This window comes from Phoxinus phoxinus, assembly GCF_949152265.1.
Source record: "Phoxinus phoxinus genome assembly, chromosome: 8".
NCBI lineage: Eukaryota > Metazoa > Chordata > Actinopteri > Cypriniformes > Leuciscidae > Phoxinus > Phoxinus phoxinus.
The window spans coordinates 36,157,182-36,175,427 of record NC_136883.1 but is presented as its reverse complement, the minus strand read 5'-3'; the positions used below and the strand labels follow the sequence as shown (position 1 = coordinate 36,175,427).

The following is an 18,246-nucleotide window of genomic DNA, read 5'->3' as shown; positions in this document are numbered from 1 at the left end:
GTGTATGCATCTGAATATGTGAATGCATGGGTTTATGTGAACTGTATGTAGATATACGGTGTATGGAAAGATGTATGTATAAGAGAAGCATAAAATTGTTTTGTATTTAACTAAAGGATAAAAATAGAGAAAGGGGGTATGACCTAAAAAGTTTGTTATGAACTTCTTCCTACTCCCTTTTGAACATGGGAATTTCTAATTTGAATTACTTACAATAATTTTGGAAGATTGTGCTGAGAAGTACATGACCTTATTTAGCTGTTATTTTAATTTTAATTATATATATATATGTATGCATGTCTGTGTGTATATATATATATATATATATATATATATATATATATATATATATATGTATTTGTTATTTTACATGTTAAAAATAAACTACTACTATACTACTACAAAGACCCGAAGGCTATTACATCTATGTTTAATTCTAGATAGTCAGTGTTTAACAAGGTTAGCATTTGAAATGGTGTTTGTTTGGTGAGTGTCCTGCGGTCACTCTGAGAGGAGATTATGAAATATTGTTGGGACCTGTGAAAGTAAAGCCTATGAAATTGCATTTTCTTTCCTGTCTTTGTTGACATATTTCCCGTTGAAACAGGACATTCTTGTGGAACATATTGAAGGGATTGCTTGCCCTATAGTCAGCTTATTATTCCTGCCTTTATATCCGTATTATTGCTTATCAGACGCAGGTTGTGTTATTTGGATGGGACGTTCTTATTGTAGACCTTTTTATTGGACAGAAATCTGGGGTGCATGAACACCATCATACTTTATTTATTTTTAATGCTTTTGTAGGAAATCTCTTATGCTCACCAAGGCTGCATTTATTTTCAGTTTTCAGCATCATTACTCCAGTCTCAGTGTCACATGATCCTTCAGAAATCAGTATAACATGATGATTTGCTGCTCAAGAAACATGTATGATTATTATCAATGTGGAAAACAGTGCTGCTAAATAATATTTTTAATATTTATTTAGCGCTCTTAACAATATGGACTGTTTCAAAGCAGCTTTACAGTGATAATAGGAAATTAAAGTAACAGAGATTGTTACTCAGGATTCCTTTCTGAATGGAAATTTCAAAAGAGCATAATTTATTTGAATATTAAGTCACATTAATATAAATGTCTTTACTGGCATTTTTGACCAATTTAATGCATTCTTGCTGAATAAAAGTGTTAATTTCTTTTAAAAACAAAAAAACAAAAGAAGAACAGTCAGACTTCTTCTTTTGTAGTATATATTTAGATATTGCTAAATATATCAGCAGTTGATAAATGTGATTATATAATGTTATTAATAAAATAACTCAATATATTTAAGCTGACAAATTGCAGCCCACATTATATAATTTCTTATATAATCCGCATCTTATCATTTTACCATATTTTAATGGTTTATTTATTTATTTTAATGGTTATTGTCAAAATCTCCATCTCTAAATTAAATTTGTTTGGTACACACTGTACATTTTCTCTGCTAAATGTTCATTAATCATCTTTTAGTTCACTTGAATATACAGTAGATGACACTTAAATCTAAATCTTACCTTTTTAAGTCACTTTTATTAGCGCTTTATACCATATAAATAGCTTCAGAGCAGCTGTACAGGAATAAACAGTACAATAATAATGATTCAATGGTGCAAACAGAGTTCAATCTGCTGTAAAACAGACTATAGTAAAGACTATAGTTAACAGTCAACCATGTAAACATCAAATTCAACTATAAACCAGCTTTGGCTCATCCAATAGTGTCAGACTCAGTTAAATGGACTAATAGCTGTAAAAAAATATTGTATTTTAATGGTCAAAGACTGTAAAAATGCCACAGTGAAAACTGTTAACTGGTTAACAGAAAGTTTCCGTACTATATACGGCGAATAACTGTGATAACTTTTTGGAAGTGAAAAAGAACAAGTCATTGTATAATTTACAGTGAAAAACCATAAATTGACCTTCCCACAATTCCCTGGGTGACACTTCACATTAGATGCATTTGTTGAAATAACTGTTTCTTCATAGTTTTTCTTAGTTTCTTCTAATCAGTTTTGTGCATTAGGGTTTTATGTTACATGTAATGTTGTTAAATAATGTTTATTGGATTTTTAAAATGCAGTGTGTTACCATGATGGTGTTTAGTTTGTTTGTGTGAATGACACTGTGCAGCTTCTATACATTAGTATTAACTTTCTTTTGGAAGAGCTGCTTGTGATGAGCTTTGTGACTCTGGTTATTGTCAGTGTATTACTATGGTACAAAACAGATATCGTACTTCAATAGGTGTGTAAATTACCGTATTTTCCGGACTGTAAATCACATCAGTCAAAAAATGCATCATGAAGAGGAAAAACATATATAAGTCGCACTGGACTATAAGTCGCATTTATTTAGAAATGATTTAGTATTTAGAATTTTTTTTCACAAATTCCAAGACCAAGAACAGACATTTAATCTGGAAAGGTTATTCAGCTCCACAATAGCACACAGAACAACTGCTGAATAGGTGTCCGGTATGTTAACGTAACACATTGACAGTTATTCATCTGCACAATAGCATAAAGAACATATACCTGGGAGGCTGAATAGACTAAATTAACATTAGCCAGCGAGTCCAACAAGTTACCGGTAAGCAAGTTCACCAAGCTCCCGATCTCACTCCTCAACACTGAATCCATTGAGTTCTTCCTCGGTGTCGCTTCTGAACAACTCCGCTAACTAGAGCGCCCTCTCGCGGCTGTAGACGGTAATGTTTTCTCTTGGTTCATCTCAGTCTGTATGAATTCATTTTGATATATAAGTCGCACCTGACTATAAGTCGCAGGACCAGCCAAACTATGAAAAAAAGTGCGACTTATAGTCCGGAAAATACGGTATATAGATAGTGAAATAACAGATTTTTACTGTAAATTCAAGTTAAGTCTGTAAAACCTAAAATGTTGCTACCGTTTTTTTACGGTAAATTTTAAATTACGGTAAATTACGGTAAAATGTTTTTGTTTTTTTTACAGTTCCAATTTTGATTTCATATGATCTTCAGTAACATTAGCTAGCATTAACTCACACCCAAGTCTAGCTTGGTGACTTTATCTTCTGCCCAACCCAACCGGCCCTGCCCGGCCCTACAGCCGGACCAAGAGCTCAGCCAGATCCAGTTTCATCCTCGGCACGCAGGGAGGTTATAAGAGAGGCTGGAGAAAAGATCACACACACACACACACACACAGAGAGAGAGAGAAAGAGAAGGAAAATAAGAGCGAGAGTGAGTGAGTGAGTCAGGAATCTACTCCTCCTTTAATTGAGCAGTTTCACTGAGACTGAAGCCAGACTCCCCCGGGCTCCACAGACGGGACGGGGCCCTGCCGGCCATGATCGCGGCTCGCAGTGGTTCGGTGGGTCACAGGGGCCCCGAGGAGCCCTCCAGGCACCGCAGACCGTCCGCCGCTTCTCTGGCAGGGCACCGTGGGCACCGCGGCTCTCAGGAGACTCGAGATCATGCTCAGCTCCGGCAGGCGGCGCTGCTGCGGGTCAGGAGAGCGTTCCTCATCCGGGAGATGGAGACCAACTGGTACCTGAAGCTGTGTGGACGGGCCAGAGAAGATAGTGTTGCGTATGAGACCGGCATGCCGTACCGGTGAGTCCTGAACGCAGAGCAACGCAGTTCGTTTGGGGCTTATAGTGTCAGATCTTTATCCGTCTCTCTCCACGTGCTTCTCAATATTGTACGAAAACAAACACAGAGGTTTTTATTAGGGGTGTAACGATACTCTCATGTCACCCTCATATTATTGCCATACTCCCAAGACAGGTTAACTAAAAATGTTCTGTTGATTTAAATGCTATATTTGGTATTGTGTGTGTAAATGAATAGTCTTTGACTTGGTGCTGGAAACCCAAAGCACAGGACAATAGAGACACCAGAATAACAATAGTCATGATTCTGAAGCTGGAAATACACAATTATTTTAGACGAATATGCGTGCGCTCTGTCACTGACTAGATATATTTAAAATAATTTAAATGGTAACAAGACATTTGGCTTTATCAGGACCCACAAATATTCTCCCGTTGCATTATTAATTATACATTATATTTAGCATTATATCTAGTAGTTTAATGTACTGACACTAAAACTCTATACATTTTCTCTCACAGTAATTTTCATTTTGGGTGAATTATACACAAAACATATTGTTGCATTTTAGTTTTTTGTATTGTGATATATTGTGAAACGATATATTGTTACACATCTAGTTTTTATTGCTGTTGTGTGAGAGTGATGCACAAAGTAATGAAAACCTAAATGCGTGTTACATATATTTTAATAAGCTGTTGCTGACTGATATTTGTTAATTAAAAACAAATCGGTCGGGCACTGCAATTATTGTTTGATCAGATTTTTGTGAATAAAATGAAAATATGCATTAGACAAAGATTATGTATTTTTTCAAGCAAAGATAAAGTTATGAAAATGCTTCGCTGACCCTCCCAAATTGTAAGTAATACATAATATCTTTATCTGTGTCTCTCACGTGCTTCTTAATATTGTAAGAAAACAAACACATGGGTTTTTATTGCTGTTGTGTGTGTGTGTGTGTGCGCGCGTGTGTGTGTGTGTGTGCGTGTGTGTGAGTGTGTGTGTGTGTGTGTGTGTGTGTGATGCACTAATTTAATGAAAACCTGGGTGTGTGTTTTAATAAGCTATTGCTGACTGATATTTGTTAATTAAAAACAAATCGGTCGGGCACTGCAATTATTGTTTGATCTAATGTTTGTGAATAAAATGAAAATATGCATTAGACAAATATACAATATAAATGCATTTTTCAGGCAAAGATAAAGTTATGAAAGTGCTACACTCCCAAATCAGTGTAACAAAGCATATACACACCACCATTTATATGTTTGGGATCAGTACGTTTGTTTTAAAGAAATTAATACTTTTATTCAGCAAGGATGCATTAAATAATGACAATAAAGGCAAATATAATTTCAAATAAATGCTGTCTTTTGAACTTTCTAATCATCAAAAGATCCTGAAAAAAAGAATCATAATTTCCACAAATAGTTTTCAACATTGATAATAATCATAAATGTTTCTTGAGCAACTGAAGGATCATGTGACACTGAAGTCTGGCGTAATGATGCTGAAAATCAGATTTGATCACAGGAATAAATTACATTTGACCATAATATTCACACTAAATTTTAATAATTTACAATAGTACTGTTTTTGCTGTACACTGTAAAAAAAAAAAAAAAAAATTTGGTTTAACTTAAAGCAAGTTACCTTAACATTTTGAGCTCGTTGTAATTAAAAATTTTAGTTAATACAATGAAGAAGAATGGTTTAATAAACAGAAACTCAAAATATTATGTTATCTTCACACATTAGTGATCGAAGTTGATTTGACAAAAGATACAAAGTTGTGATAACAAATCATGAAAATATATTTTTACAGTGTGTTTTTATCAAATAAATGTGGCTTTAGTGAACATAAGATACTTTCAAAAACAAACCACTTTTTTTTTACTGTACCCAAAATCTTGAAGAGCAGTGTACAGTAATATGGAAATATAAAGATGAAGTGTTAAACTCAACACTTATTATTACCATCCCTGTTCAGTGTCTCTTTACAAGAGGTCGTTGACCTGAGAAAGGTTTGAAGAAAGGCTGTGATTCTCAGCTGTCCTGTGAATTATAGAATTTGATCATCTATGGGAAAGTATGTATACACATGATCTCTATTCTTAGCGCACGTCTTCGTTCTGTCTTACTTTCTGAATGATAATGAGTTATGTTGAAACCTGAGCGTGTCAAGCCTTTGACCCTCGAGATCCCTGAATATCCCACATTCTCACCTGTGCACACACTGACATCACACATCTCCCACAGGAGATTTCTCTTTAAAGGGTTCGTTCACACAAACATGAAATTCTGTCATCAATAGAGAGCCTAAGTCCCGGTGGACCACCATAGGACCTTATTTCGGAAAAATCTAATATTGTATGGTAGTGAATGGCGAGAGACAACAAATATTTTGATCTTGTTTGAATTGTGCCCTGAATTGACAGTATTATTCTTTGTATGTCATTATTACTTATTATAATATAATTTAATATCATAATTTGTCAAATTTTGAGTTTGTTCATTCATGTTTAGAGTTTGTTTTTGGCCTGGTGTCTTTTCAGTTCCTGTCTAAGGCCCCGTTTACACGTGGACGGCTATTTTCATAAACGGACATTTCACTGTTCGCAGTTTTCAAAAATAACATTGTGCACACCTGTCAGTTTTTAGAAAAGTGTTTGTTTACACGAACCGTGTATATGCCGTCAAGAGCATGCCAAACCTGTAGGTGGCAGTGTAACGAGAAGCTCTTTAGCCAACAGAATCCCAGAAATAGAGATCCTAAGTCCCTCCCCTTCCGGTGGACCTTATACCATGGGACCTTATTTCGGAAAAATATTGTATGGTAGTCAATGGCGAGAGACAACTAATATTTTGATCTCGTTTGAATTGTGCCCTGAATTACACATATGATGTTTGTCAATTCAAAAGATACATTTTAAAGTCAAGAAAGTCGCAGTTTGATGTAAAACTGTTGAGGTGTAAGACTGTGAAAATACGTAATTACAAAGACTACAGACCCAAAAGGCGCACATGTGACGTCATACCTTTTCTCTCAATGAATGAAGCTAACTTTACTGAAGCTAACTTTACTGAAGCTGACTTTACCGAAGCTAACTTTACTGAAGCTAACTTTAATGAAGCTAACTTTACTAAAGCTAACTTTACTGAAGCTAACTTTACTGAAACTAACTTTACTGAAGCTAACTTTACTGAAGCTAACTTTACTGAAGCTAACTTTACTGAAGCTAACTTTACTGAAGCTAACTTTACTGAAGCTAACTTTACTGAAGCTAACTTTACTGAAGCTAACTTTACTGAAGCTGACTTTACTGAAGCTGACTTTACCGAAGCTAACTTTACTGAAGCTAACTTTAATGAAAGCTAACTTTACTAAAGCTAACTTTACTGAAGCTAACTTTACTGAAGCTAACTTTACTGAAGCTAACTTTACTGAAGCTAACTTTACTAAAGCTGACTTTACTGAAGCTAACTTTACTGAAGCTAACTTTACTAAAGCTAACTTTACTGAAGCTAACTTTACTAAAGCTAACTTTACTAAAGCTAACTTTACTGAAGCTAACTTTACTGAAGCTAACTTTACTGAAGCTAACTTTACTGAAGCTAACTTTACTGAAGCTAACTCTACTGAAGCTAACTCTACTGAAGCTAACTTTACTGAAGCTAACTTTACTGAAGCTAACTTTACTGAAGCTAACTCTACTGAAGCTAACTTTACTGAAGCTATCTTTACAGAAGCTAACTTTACTGAAGCTAACTTTACTGAAGCTAACTTTACTGAAGCTAACTTTACTGAAGATAACTTTACTGAAGCTAACGTTACTGAAGCTAACTCTACTGAAGCTAACTTTAATGAAAGCTAACTTTACTGAAGCTATCTTTACAGAAGCTAACTTTACTGAAGCTAACTTTACTGAAGCTAACTTTACTGAAGCTAACTTTACAGAAGCTAACTTTACTGAAGCTAACTTTACAGAAGCTTACTTTACTGAAGCTAACTTTACTGAAGCTAACTTTACAGAAGCTAACTTTACTAAAGCTAACTTTACTGAAGCTAACTTTACTGAAGCAAACGTCTGTCATGTTTTCTATAGTCTTACGTTATAATCGTAACGTTACGCCGTGATGCCGGAGTGTGTTGTACCAGACTGCACACACACGAGCAACGGTGACGTATAGTGCGAGACGAGAGATGTAGTTCATTGAGCGATTTTCAATTGACAAACTGCGACTTTCTTGACTTTCATAATTATCTTTTAAATTGACAAACATCATATGTGTAATTCAGGGCACAGTTCAGACGGAATAAAAAGATAAGTTGTCTCTCGCCATTGACTACCATGCATATTTTTTCCGAAATAAGGTCCCATGAGCCGGAAGCGGAGGGGCGGGGCTTAGGCTCTCTATTACTCACCCGCGCGCCGTTTGAGACTCTCGTTCATCTTCAGAACACAAATGACGATATTTTAAATGATATCTGAGAGCTTTCTGTTCCTCTATTGACAGAAGCCTAAACTCAATCTGTTCATCATATAAAGCGATCTAATATCTTCAGAAAATTTGGAATAAAACGCTCAATTCATATGGATTTGTTTTTATGAACTTTTTGAAGCGTCAAAGTGGTAGTTGCGTAGACTGTCAATGGAGAGTACAAATCTGGCTCAGATTTTATCAAAAATATCTTCATTTGTGTTCCAAAGATGAACGAAAGTCTTAAGGGTTTGGAACGACATGATGGTGAATATATATAAGTTTTGGGTGAACTATCACTTTAATAATCTAGTTATTTCTCATAAACCGCAATGAGAGTCAGTTGGGACTTCTCCATAAAGTCTTCAATCAGAAGTAAGAGATTTCAATATAAATTCTCATCAAATTCTTTTAAGACCGAATTATCCGAGCTATACTCTTCACATTCATTTATAGCTGTACTCTACATCAACATTAGTCTTATTTGTTTCAACAAATAGTTCATGATACAGCTTTGGCTGGTTTATTAGATATTCCCCGCCACATAAATGCCAAAACTGGGATTTTTTTTTTTTTTTTTTTGTGAGTCTTTGAGTGAATTTAGTTTCTAATTCTCTTTTGGGATGTTTGTTCCACCCCAAATCCTGTCATACACAGTGTTCATCTGTCTGTCCCTCTTCTGGCAGCCTGACCTTGAGCTGATTTGGCTTTTAATGTCTTAAAGAAAATGAAGCATGCAGAAAAGGCTAATGGGTTTGAAGCCGGAGGCCCACAGCTGTATTATGCCAAAACCATGGTCCTGTTTTATTCTGTTTCTCTTAAAGCTGAAAATGTTTCTGTTGAAATGGGTCTTGAGACAGGCAGAGAGATGTTTCATGCTTATTCACTACATGCTTCATAATTACAATGACAGTCAGCATTTATAAATAACTAGAAATATTCACTTTGGATGTATTAATGAAAAATTGTAGTATATTATTTTGAAACATGAAGCCAAATACCTAGTTCACTTTTTTGTCGCCATTATTGATTATTGAATTTATTAATTTTTATTTTATTTTCCTGGCGTGTTTATGCAGCAAAATAAGACTTTGACATGGTATAGTGCATTAGTTAATTATTATTTTTTTGGTCATGTTCATCATTTTATTTGTAATATAAATTATTTGTTCACAGATTATTCGGTTTTCCAGTATTGGGTGAATTTATGAATTATGTTTTGTGTTATTAAGCCTGTATTCTTCAGGAGACATTTTTGTTACTGATCTTAATTCCTTAAGTTTTAATACCTGCAGGGAGAAATCAATAAAAGGCCATTAAGGAGGATATTAAAGTGGTTGCAGTGAGAAAATTAAACTCTGATAGGGGAGATGGATCTGCCAAGTCTATGACACACTTATTATAGCCTTGCTTTAAAACATTTTTTTTAATTAAGTGAATGATGCACTTATCTTAAGTAAACATTATTTCTAAAGTACGTTTTAAGAAACAGTGAGTTTCATTAACTGCGCATATAATAATAATAATAATATATTTTATTTGTAATGCACTTTACATTTGGAGCAAATCTCAAAGTGCTACAGTTAATATCATAAATGCATTTTAAAAACATCAATATAAAATACAAATAGACATAGTAGTTACAAGTCATAAGTTCTCCTAAAAAGAAATATTTTTAGTGCGTTTTTAAAAGTCTCAATACTTAGAGGTAGTTTTGCATATGCAAAATTTGTGCGTGAAATCTGTGTACGAATGTTTTCATGAATACCGTTTGTACTAAAATGTCTTCTAAATGTATGGGACAAAAGGGTTACACTTTATTTGAATGTACACACTATATTAAAATGTAATGTAATCTTAATTTTTGGAATATGATTACATAATCCAGAATACTTCTGATCAGATAATCACAGCCAGCACTGTTGATCAATTATTTTAATCTTGTTTTGGGATTTCAGTGGCCTAGAAACACTGGATATGGAGTAGACGGGATGTCTGGATATAGCTTACCAATTAACGTTTATAATGACTCGCTTTCCTTTAAACTACAGAGGGATTCTGCCAAAGTGATCTGATCATTTTGTGTCTTTTATTAATAGTTTTATGTTTATGGCGGCATCCATCAGCAGTACAACACGAATTTCTTTCTTCTCAAGCTGTTAACATTAAAGCGCTAATAAGTTGCAAGTGTTCAGTAATAATGAGTCTCACGCAGATCAGATTTAATAACAACAAGAGCTGTGAGTTGCAGGACATATATGACACCACCAGCGGCCTTCACTCCTGAAGTACTTCCTTCTCTCCCAGTGGTGTTCTGATCATTTAATCCTAACAGCAATGCAATTGCAGACGATTATCTTTAATGGGAAATAAATGTGAGGCTTGTTAGATACAACTCTCCCGCATTTATGCATCTCAAGCACAGGCGCTGATCATTTGTGCTGTAGAAATGGAGCAGAAATGATCGCTTAAACATGGACAATGAATGGCCAACTCATAAAAAGAGTGTCCTGTGTCTTCCTGGTTATATATAGTTTATTGCACAGCTTGATTCTGATTGTTGGAACTATGTGTTCAGATATTTGTTTATTGACAGTTCAACTAACTTGGTTTTCTACATTGTAGTGCAAGTTTAATGTGTTTCCAGTCTTTTTCTTCTCACATATAAAATTATTATTGTTTATCAATTTTTAAATGTAATGGCTGATATGCATATTCAACGCATATTTCATCACTGGACTTTGGGACTTGGAAACAACTCCATCTTTTATGGTCATATAAGAGTAATACATCATTAGAAACTGTAAAGGGTCTTTTTTTATTTCTGAACTCTCACAATATAAGAAAACATTGTAAAACAAACATCTGCTTTCTGCCGTCCCAGTTTTCTTTCCAAGTTTGTGGAGTGCGTCACAGAAATGAATGGAAACTCAGCATATAGGATACTAGCTAGCTCTTGCGTGCCGTCTGAACTCTTTGCTGCGTCCCAATTCACATACTATCCGTCCTAAATAGTATTCGAAAGTAGAATTAGTACGTCCCAAATCGTAGTATGTTGAAATAAGTGTTCCTATAAGAGACCCAGATGGTCTACTATTTCCGGTCAGAATCCGAAGTGCAGATCGATGCGCTCGCTAACGGCTAATATTGCCAACAACCCATCGCGCGTTGGGCGAGGATTCGGTTACAACTACAAACACGAGTGAAAAGTGTTAAAGAAAACTACAGACATGGTGGACGCGCGAGTCCGGCGGTTATGTAGAGAGGTTTAGATAAAGGGGTTTGAGTGATTCATTATCAGTATCTAACCTGATGAAAATGTATTTATTCAATGTTCTCCACATTATATTGCATCTGCAGCAGCATTATGAACTTTTGTAAAGACACGTTTAGCCATTAACTTTTAAATGCATCATTACATTCAAATTGCAAAAACACGAGGAGAGTCTCCGCATGACAGACCTGCGACTGGCAGATGAACGTGTTTCTGCATTTCTCTCCGAAACGGTAGGAAATTAAATTAGATTGAATGGAGGATTTTAACTGTGACAAGATGATTGACAGGGCAGTTTACTGACCGGATGCACACAGATCTGTCCGTTAAAGATGACGAAGTAGTGTGTCCCAAAGCTTGCCTACTGTTTTACTACACACTCAAAAGTATGTACTTTTTCTTCACAAAACGAGTACATTCTTTTAGGGCGTAGTATAAGTAGGCGAATTGGGATGCAGCCCTTGGTTTGGTTTGATGCCTGGATCTCCTCTTCTTCTGCACTTTTTCCTGTTGTGGCTGTTAGCAAACACTGTTGCATTACCACGTGAGCCCCCTTCTGGACTGGAGTGTGTATCGCCTGTGACTGACTGTATTCGTCGTCTGACTGTATGCACCGAACCGTGACGTCCATATCATGACGGTTCAGGACAGATACATGTACCGTTATACACCCCTATTGCACAATAAATCCCTATTGATCAGGGATCAATCCTGCTCTGGGTTTAGGCTGTGATGGCAGAGAGTAAGTGATCTGTTCTCATTCATGACCTCTGTGCTCTTGGGAAAGTCCTGCAAGTGTGAACATTCATCCGGGTTATTTATAGGACTCTTAAAAATAAACAAACAAAAGCATAACTGACAACTACACCTCTGTAGATGACCAGTTTTCCACCGGCTCTAGCCCTGAATGCACACAGCTATCCGTCAATGCTTCGCCGTGGACTTTTCTGTCTCTCCTAAATCTGTGATATGTGTATGACTTTGTCAGAGTCTATGGATTACTGTGTGTGTTTGTTGGCTCGTCTCCATGGGATTCGGCCTGGGATGATCAAGCATGCTCTGATATATATCTAGATATGGGAAAGAAAGTCTTCATGTCTGTTTCAGAGGATTGTGGGAATGAGATGATGTCAAAGTTGTAGTTCCAGCACTAGCCGAGGGTCAGAGGTCGACTGTATCTGTGGAGGCATGAAAGAAGGATAGGGGATGAAAGAGGGAGGGAGAGAGAGGTGGAGCGACTGAGATGGGAAGGGTGGGAGAGCAGGGGGAGGGAGGGATGGAGGGAGAGTTACAGGCAGGGAAAATGTCCCAGATTCCCATGGTGTTTATTAGAGAGTGAAACCAAGAGTCGATCGACTGCAGTCAGATGTGTAACTGACAAGACGGTGAACAGAGAGAAATTCAATCAGAGGATATTTCCGGAAACTTGACTAAATAAGACATCCAGGTTGTTGTGTGGGATAAGTACTGAAGAAACAGGAGAAGTTTGTTTTCCCGAAGGCCTGCTTGGACAGTGTATGGACGTGACTGAGAGAGATGTACTTGTATAAAGCCACTTGTCCTGATATCCCCACTCCAAAGCAGAAGGGTTTGCAGAAGGAGAGAGGTCCGAGTCGCTGTGGGAAGCAGAACGCCGGAGGAAAACTTTATCCTCCGCTCGTGTGTCTGCGCTCAAACTCTCAGGTGGAGATAAAACATCTGGAGGAGTTCCTCAACGTACACACACTCTCATTGCAGGATTCGGTCCGAGCCAGGACTGGCATGGCCTACAGGTACACACACACACACACTGAGTAAAGCACACTGTCTTTGGGATTTCATTTGATTTCCTCATTCTGTGTTTGGATTTTGAGTTTACTTGTTGTTATTTGCCTTTTGGATTTATTCAAAGATCTCTTTAATGGTTGTTATTAAATGAACTTATCAAAAAAAGTGCTGAGAGTGGGAGGAAAGTGTCTTTTTAAACTCCTGTTCCTCTTTTCGCCCACATGTGGTTATATATTGTGTTCTCTTCTGAGTGACGTTGTCAGATACCAGAGGACGACGAAGATGTTTTTCATTGTTCTCATCATTACCATTCTGCACATTTTTTTATAAGCTTCCACAGGGAAATCAGGAACAGTGATTGCCCCGAGTCAAAAGCTCTGATTTCTACTGGTATTTTGTTAATTTAACGGACGATTTTATCCAAAGATGCTGCAACAGAAGCGATTCATCCTTGGAGACAGGAACTATAAAGTTACAGAATTGCTCAGAAAACTACAACCATTGCTGTAGATCAATCCAGCGCCTGCTCAAGGAATTGTGCGGCATGGTACGATACAAAAGGTCTAAAAAATTTCTAAAAGCTGCTGTGTGACGAGGTGTACAGCAAACAAGCTAAGAAACCCAGAAATACGTTTTTATTATCTGTCGACCCCAAAAAATGAGTGTTTAGGGACATAAAAGTGGATCAGGCAGTTGAGACCGAGCGTAACGTGTCTGAGTTACTCTGAGAACTAGCGTACGCCCGCTGGAGGAGACAGTAATCGGCAACACAGGATCGCTTATCTTACAGAAATATAATATATAAAACTGACATTTGGATATTTGACTCACCAGTGACCAAATGTTTAACTCACTGCACACGTAACTGTGTTTGTAGTGCATACTGAGTGTCAGGATCCCACAAATTGCCCATTTGTTCCAGCCAGCGTCCACTTTTAAGTCCTTAGACGCGCATTTTTTGGGGTCGACAGCTTAAAAAAACTTATTTCTGGGTTTCTTAGCTTGTTTGCTGTACATCTCGTCACACAGCAGCTTTTAGGCATTTTTCTGTCTTTAGTTAGAAGCAAGAAATGACGAGGAGGCAAAAATGACAATGCAAAGTAAATGGAGACGGTTGGATTGAATGGATTGAAGTTCAGCTGGTGGTCAAACGTCAAAATGTTCCTGGTTGACGTGGATGGTGTTAAAGCTTGCTGGATGGCTAATAACTAAGGATTTACACTAGCTTTTATTAGCCTATCAATTTATTAGTGGTTTGATTGATGGTTTTGGCTGTCCTCTCTGGGGTGAAGAGTTCCCCATGGGTCTCATTACTGGAAAAGCAGTGACATCATGAGATAGTTTTGTCACACACGTGTTTCGGACAAACAGATAATAGATCAAACATGGTGGTTTGTATTGGGCTTCAAGTTGGTCCTCTAGGTTGCAAGTGGACATATGGTCCGAGTCGCTGTCAAGGAAGACTCTGACATAACAGGGTTGCTCTACTTTCAAATAACATATGGTGTTTTAACAGGGCTGGAGGGCGTATGGTTCAGCAATAGTGTATTGGACTGGACTTTAAACTGTCTATTGCACTCTTTTGAACCGCATGAAGGTCATTTATCGTAACTCTCTCTCTCTCTTTCAGCTTTTTCTACAAACAAATAAGCATGGACATGTAAAAGTGTCCACATTCTTTGAATGTACTCTTTGTATTCATGTTGGTTTCATAGAAAAAGTGTACATTTAAAGTGTTGTGGTGTAAATAAAAGTTAATTACCAAAATTCCTTACACCTTAAATACATCTGAGTGTGCACATTATTAATAAAAACCATTTATTATTAATACATATCATGACTTTTTTTTAGGAGTTGCACCATATGACATAAGAGTGTCCATAATAAAGAAAAGGAAAAATCTTTTATAAAAATAAAGCTTAAAAATTTGCTAATTTCTCTAAATGTACTCTTCATGTATTCATGTTGGATTCATAGAAACATTTATATTTATTTTGGTGTAACCATCAAGTAAAATGTAACATTTTCCTAACACCTTCAATGCATGCGAGTATGCACATCTCAACCAAAATATTTCAATTAAAAAGTACAAAAAAATTTTTTTTAACAAGCTGTCAAACATTTTTTACAGAATGCTTTTCTTCAGCATAGTTGTATCACCCTGACATTTTTTACTTAAAATAATTTTTTATATACAGTGTGGCATTAATTCAGAAATTAAAAATGTGTTGACCACAGAAGAGCTGTATTCAAGTTATTATACGTATGAATTGAATTTCTTATATTTGTATAAATGAATAGACAGGGCCATGTCCCATTTGGTGGCTTGCTTAAACAAGGGTTTCATCCAGACCACGAGAACATCATGGCCTGTCAGTCAGTGACGTGTTGTTAACGGCTGACCTCAAACCCAATAAGTCCAATGACCTCATCCTGTTGTACTGTCAAAATTGCACGTCGATGGCTGGAAACGGTCCCACAGGGAGGTCACGGTGCACTTCCAGGCATCTCAGATCCACAACACTAACAGAAAATGAAGCATTTACAATCTCTCGCGGCTGCCAAGTGCACTGATTTACGTCCAAAGGCCTGCGGAAAAACTTTTATAGGACATAACCATAACATCTACTACATGTTGAACATTTATGGGCCAGCGTGGTGTTGCTATACACTTTTATGGACAAGTAATGCTAGTGATTAATATCCGTTTGTCAGTTCAGGGAATGCAGTGCATAATATTGACTGGAAATAACTTTGGGGCATAATCTATTTGATCTATTTTCTGTCATCAGTTCATTTAATTATGACTCTGAATTCTGCTCAGGGGATTGGGTTGTACCGGTAGTTGTGGTTTCGGCCTGACTTATGGTTCTGCAGGTCAGTGGTGGGATATTGTTTTTCGAGTTTTACTACACTGTGTCACTAAATAAAGTAAACTTGTCCGCTTCAAGAAAACGGCCCTACCAAATACACACACTCTCAATTCGCCTTTGGCTAAGCCACACCCTAGAATGTAGATTGACCAATCACAGCGCAGCCAAGAACGAGCTCACACAGAGGTCCGACACTTTTTCACAGCGCTCCATTGACTTTAACACAGGCGTCTCATATTTTTGGTCTCGGCAGGCTATTACCGTCGTAGTTTTATCAGAAATACGGTTAAACGTTGTGCCTGGGGCATTTGTAACACAGATACACGTTTCCCAGAGAGGTTGGAGGGGGTGTCTGTTTTTTTCCCTTCCCAAAACCGAAGTCAAATCCTGACAAGTGTCGTCTTTGGATTAAACTGTGTGGACGTCCTCAGTCAGCGAAACCCCTCAAGATCAACAAGCTCACTTTTGTGTTTTAACCTTACTGTGAAGTTATACTAGTTAGACAGTTTTATGTTATGATTTCGGTTCTCTACCCTAATTGTTGATACGCTAGCACACGCTGCTAATAAATACAACTTTATACTCGCGTAGTCCAGTTGCTTTGTTATAACGATTATAGAAGTGAATAGAGACCTACCCAGCTTTGCATGAACAGTGTTGCTCCTGATATTGTGAGTCCCAGCCTCCGTCTCCATTAGGATATGCTGTGGTTCATGTTTTGACTGTGACCGTTATGCTTTTGCCTCTATTTGGATGCCTTGTTGTTGCTTGCGTTTCACCGGTATGTCTTGAATATAGCCTTCGAACGCACACTGCAGCCCCTTCTGCCTACTTCTATCGGACACTTTATTTGCTGCTTTATAAAAGTTTGATAAAATTTCAGCAGGAAGAGCCGTCACAGCATAAGCCATGTTGATACCAAACCAGAGCCCAGATGAAGTTGACGGACGTAGCAACAGTAACTAAGGGGGGCGGGGCTTAGCCAAAGTTGAATTGTCAGAAACAGAAACCAGAGAAATGGCCTCCTATCACCTCTCTCCGCCTTAAATGTCTTCTTCACGATCCTGCATGGCCTCAACACAAACTTTGCTAAATGGGCCAGTTTCGAAATCTCCAAGAAATCTGCCAGTCCCTGATAATTTATTCATCCTGGAAAGCTGATAAATGATTGAGGAACGATCACCAGGTGTCCTCATTAAATACTTAATTGCCCTTGCAATTAGATAAGGGATAAACCTGTGACACTGAGTCTCTTACGGGCCTGAAGGGAGAGGCAGGGTCATGGGGTGCGTCTCAATCAGATCCCTAGTTCAGTAGTCAGGGCACTGACTGATCAGTGAGTCGGCCATCTTAAAGGCCCACTGAAGTGCCTTGAAACATGCAGTGTGGCTCCAATCATACCTGACGCGTTTTTGTTTTTGAAAGTTGAAGTTGAACTTTCTTTTTTTTAAGTTTAAAAAAGTTGGAAAAAAAACTTTTTCTTTTTTCGTTTTAGAAGCAGAAAAAAAAATCAACTCCGAGCGGAAAAAGCTTCCGACGTCATCGCGTTTTTTTTTTCACTGTCCAATCGAATGAATGGAGAGGCGGGGCTTCCGTTGTGGTGATGACAGCTACAGTTGCTTTGAACGCCCGGAGAGTGCGATGATGGAGGATCAACTTGTGGTGCTCTCGCGGGTTACCAGGAGCTAACGACTTCACGGACTGTAACTACCACAATGTTAACAGAAAGTAAATAAAAAGCTGATTTGACGTTTACTTGACTGACAGGACAGCTGTTTCGGTCGTTGCCTAGCAACATAAAAAACGCTCGTGCTTTCGAACCTGAAAAACGCATCTGGTGTGAACGGGGCCTTACTGTTCTGAAATAAGACAAGTAGTGTCAGTTCTGAGATAATACATCCTTTATGATGTCTTCGCTTCATTCATCTCAATGGAAAGCATATTTACTTGGGCTGTAACGATACACCAAACCCACGATTCAGTTCGTATCACGATTTTTGACCCACGATTCGATACAAACCTCAATTCTTTTGGGGGGCGAGGGGGTGGTGGTGGAGGAGAGCAAAAAAGAGAGATTTTGAAGGGGGGAAAATATATATTTATTAAATAAAATTTGAAAAACCTATAGGTAAATTTTCTATAAATATTTTTAAGTCTTCGTTTTCTTTTGTTTGCCTACTCCAGTTCTTGTTAAAACTCAC

The 18,246-nt window shown here is 37.4% G+C and overlaps 1 protein-coding gene across 4 annotated transcripts in view; it reads left to right on the top strand.

The window, feature by feature from the left end:
* The window catches only part of kcnab1a (potassium voltage-gated channel subfamily A regulatory beta subunit 1a), a 146,908-nt gene that overhangs the window by 9,103 nt on the left and 119,559 nt on the right, over positions 1-18,246 (top strand). Inside the window, exon 1 of one of the 4 annotated variants that reach the window (XM_079621620.1) lies at positions 3,227-3,646. The exons of 1 other annotated variant lie outside the window; for it this stretch is intronic. In XM_079621620.1, coding sequence (XP_079477746.1) covers positions 3,381-3,646 — 266 coding nt within the window. In that variant the 5' untranslated portion in view covers positions 3,227-3,380. Of the gene's footprint in view, positions 1-3,226; positions 3,647-12,709; positions 13,178-18,246 lie in introns of those variants that run through there. 2 more of the 4 variants (XM_079621621.1, XM_079621622.1) reach the window with 2 other exon arrangements.